The 1383-nt window shown below is 48.9% G+C and overlaps 1 protein-coding gene across 1 annotated transcript; it reads right to left on the bottom strand.

Moving 5' to 3' along the window:
- Positions 1-216: 216 nt before the first annotated feature.
- LOC146723850 (uncharacterized) lies at positions 217-1118 on the bottom strand. The gene is made up of 2 exons (XM_085480989.1): positions 807-1118; positions 217-687 (listed from the first exon to the last, which is right to left on the bottom strand). The coding sequence occupies exons 1-2, from the start codon at positions 1116-1118 to the stop codon at positions 217-219; spliced, it is 783 nt and encodes a 260-aa protein (XP_085337115.1).
- Between the last annotated feature and the right edge of the window lie 265 nt (positions 1119-1383).

Genomic DNA, 1383 nt, shown 5'->3' with positions numbered 1-1383 from the left:
GGAAATCGTTTTTAAGGGCGCCACTTTTGATTTGGCAGCGAGCAGCGAAACCAAAATTCGATTAGGCGAGTGGCAAACCCGTAAATAGACGACAGCGGCGTAGGCACGCTGTGACGCGTCGGCGAATCCATGAATCTCCATCGCGAGATCGTAGGTATTAAGCCAACGTGGCATATGGCAATTAGAAAGCTTAGAAAGACTACTAACGTAATCTTGTCATCTTTGCAGAAGTGACTCGGGAATAGTCTCATCCCAATCGATTTTTTGAAGCCACAGATCCTGCATTAGTATTTTTGCTACAATTACGACGGGCGACGCCCAACCTAAAGGGTCGAATAGCCGCGCGATAAATGATAGGATGGTTTGCTTCGTGGTTCGCGATTCCGTGAATTCTGCGGTTTGAAAAAAGAATACATTGTCGGTCGGACGCCAAACGACGCCAAAGACTTTGAGACTTGTATTCTCTTCGAATGCGTGATCGCATGATAACTCGTGATCGCCGGATGGAATAATCGACAAGAGTTGGGGATCGTTGGCCGCCCATTTTCTCAAGTGAAATCCGCCGGAAGCGCGCAATTGTATAGTGGACGCGATGTCATTGACACCAAATAAGAGATCGTCCACGTAGGCCGAATTTTTAAGAATCTTCACAGCTTGCGGAAAGCGACGAGACTCATCGTCGGCAAGCTGATGTCGAACACGAATCGCGAGATACGGTGCGCTGGCCGTGCCGTATGTAACCGTGAGGAGACGGTACGATAGGACCGGACTTTGCGGATTCGGTCTCCAGACGATTGGTAATTCACATCGTCGGGATGCACCAGAATCTGACGGAACATTTTTTCAATGTCCGCCAGATAGACGTAACGATACGAGCGCCAGCTCAGCAAAACTCCGCCAAGATCGTTTTGAAGCTTAGGCCCAACTAATAAGCAATCATTCAGAGTAGAGCCGTTGGACGTGACACTCGAAGCGTTAAATACAACGCGTACTTTGGTTGTCGAGCTGCTCTCCCAGATCACGGGATGGTGAGAAAGATAAACAGGCCGACAGTGCGCGGTGGAATCGAAGGAAACCGAGAGGCCTCCTTTGGATTGGTCCGAGTAGCAATGAACCATAGAGATCGGCTCCGATTAATACTTCAATAGTTTCTTTACTCTACTCGACGGATCGAAATCCGCGAGTTTTAAGCCTTTCAAGTGAGGCCAAGCGTCGACGGAAAACGCTTGAGTAGCTGCGAAAGCCGTAATCCTTTGATAAATATACATTGAAATCGGCAGTCGTGGTCAGGACGGAGACACGATTCGAATAGAAGACTCGTTTGTGCTCGCGCGATGCCAGAGTATTCTTCCCCGAAGCCGGTAATGTGTAAATTCGCGCGAC

This window comes from Nylanderia fulva, unplaced genomic scaffold (genome assembly GCF_048542155.1).
Source record: "Nylanderia fulva isolate GAGA-0341 unplaced genomic scaffold, ASM4854215v1 Scaffold164, whole genome shotgun sequence".
NCBI lineage: Eukaryota > Metazoa > Arthropoda > Insecta > Hymenoptera > Formicidae > Nylanderia > Nylanderia fulva.
This window is presented reverse-complemented; position numbering and strand designations above follow the sequence as displayed.

Excerpts from the sequence above, each read along its gene's own strand:
- LOC146723850 (XM_085480989.1), bottom strand. The coding sequence starts at position 1,118 with ATGGTTCATTGCTACTCGGACCAATCCAAAGGAGGCCTCTCGGTTTCC. Across the intron at positions 688-806 it reads TTCTGGTGCATCCCGACGAT|CTTGCCGACGATGAGTCTCG; the intron begins GTGAATTACCAA and ends GTTCGACATCAG.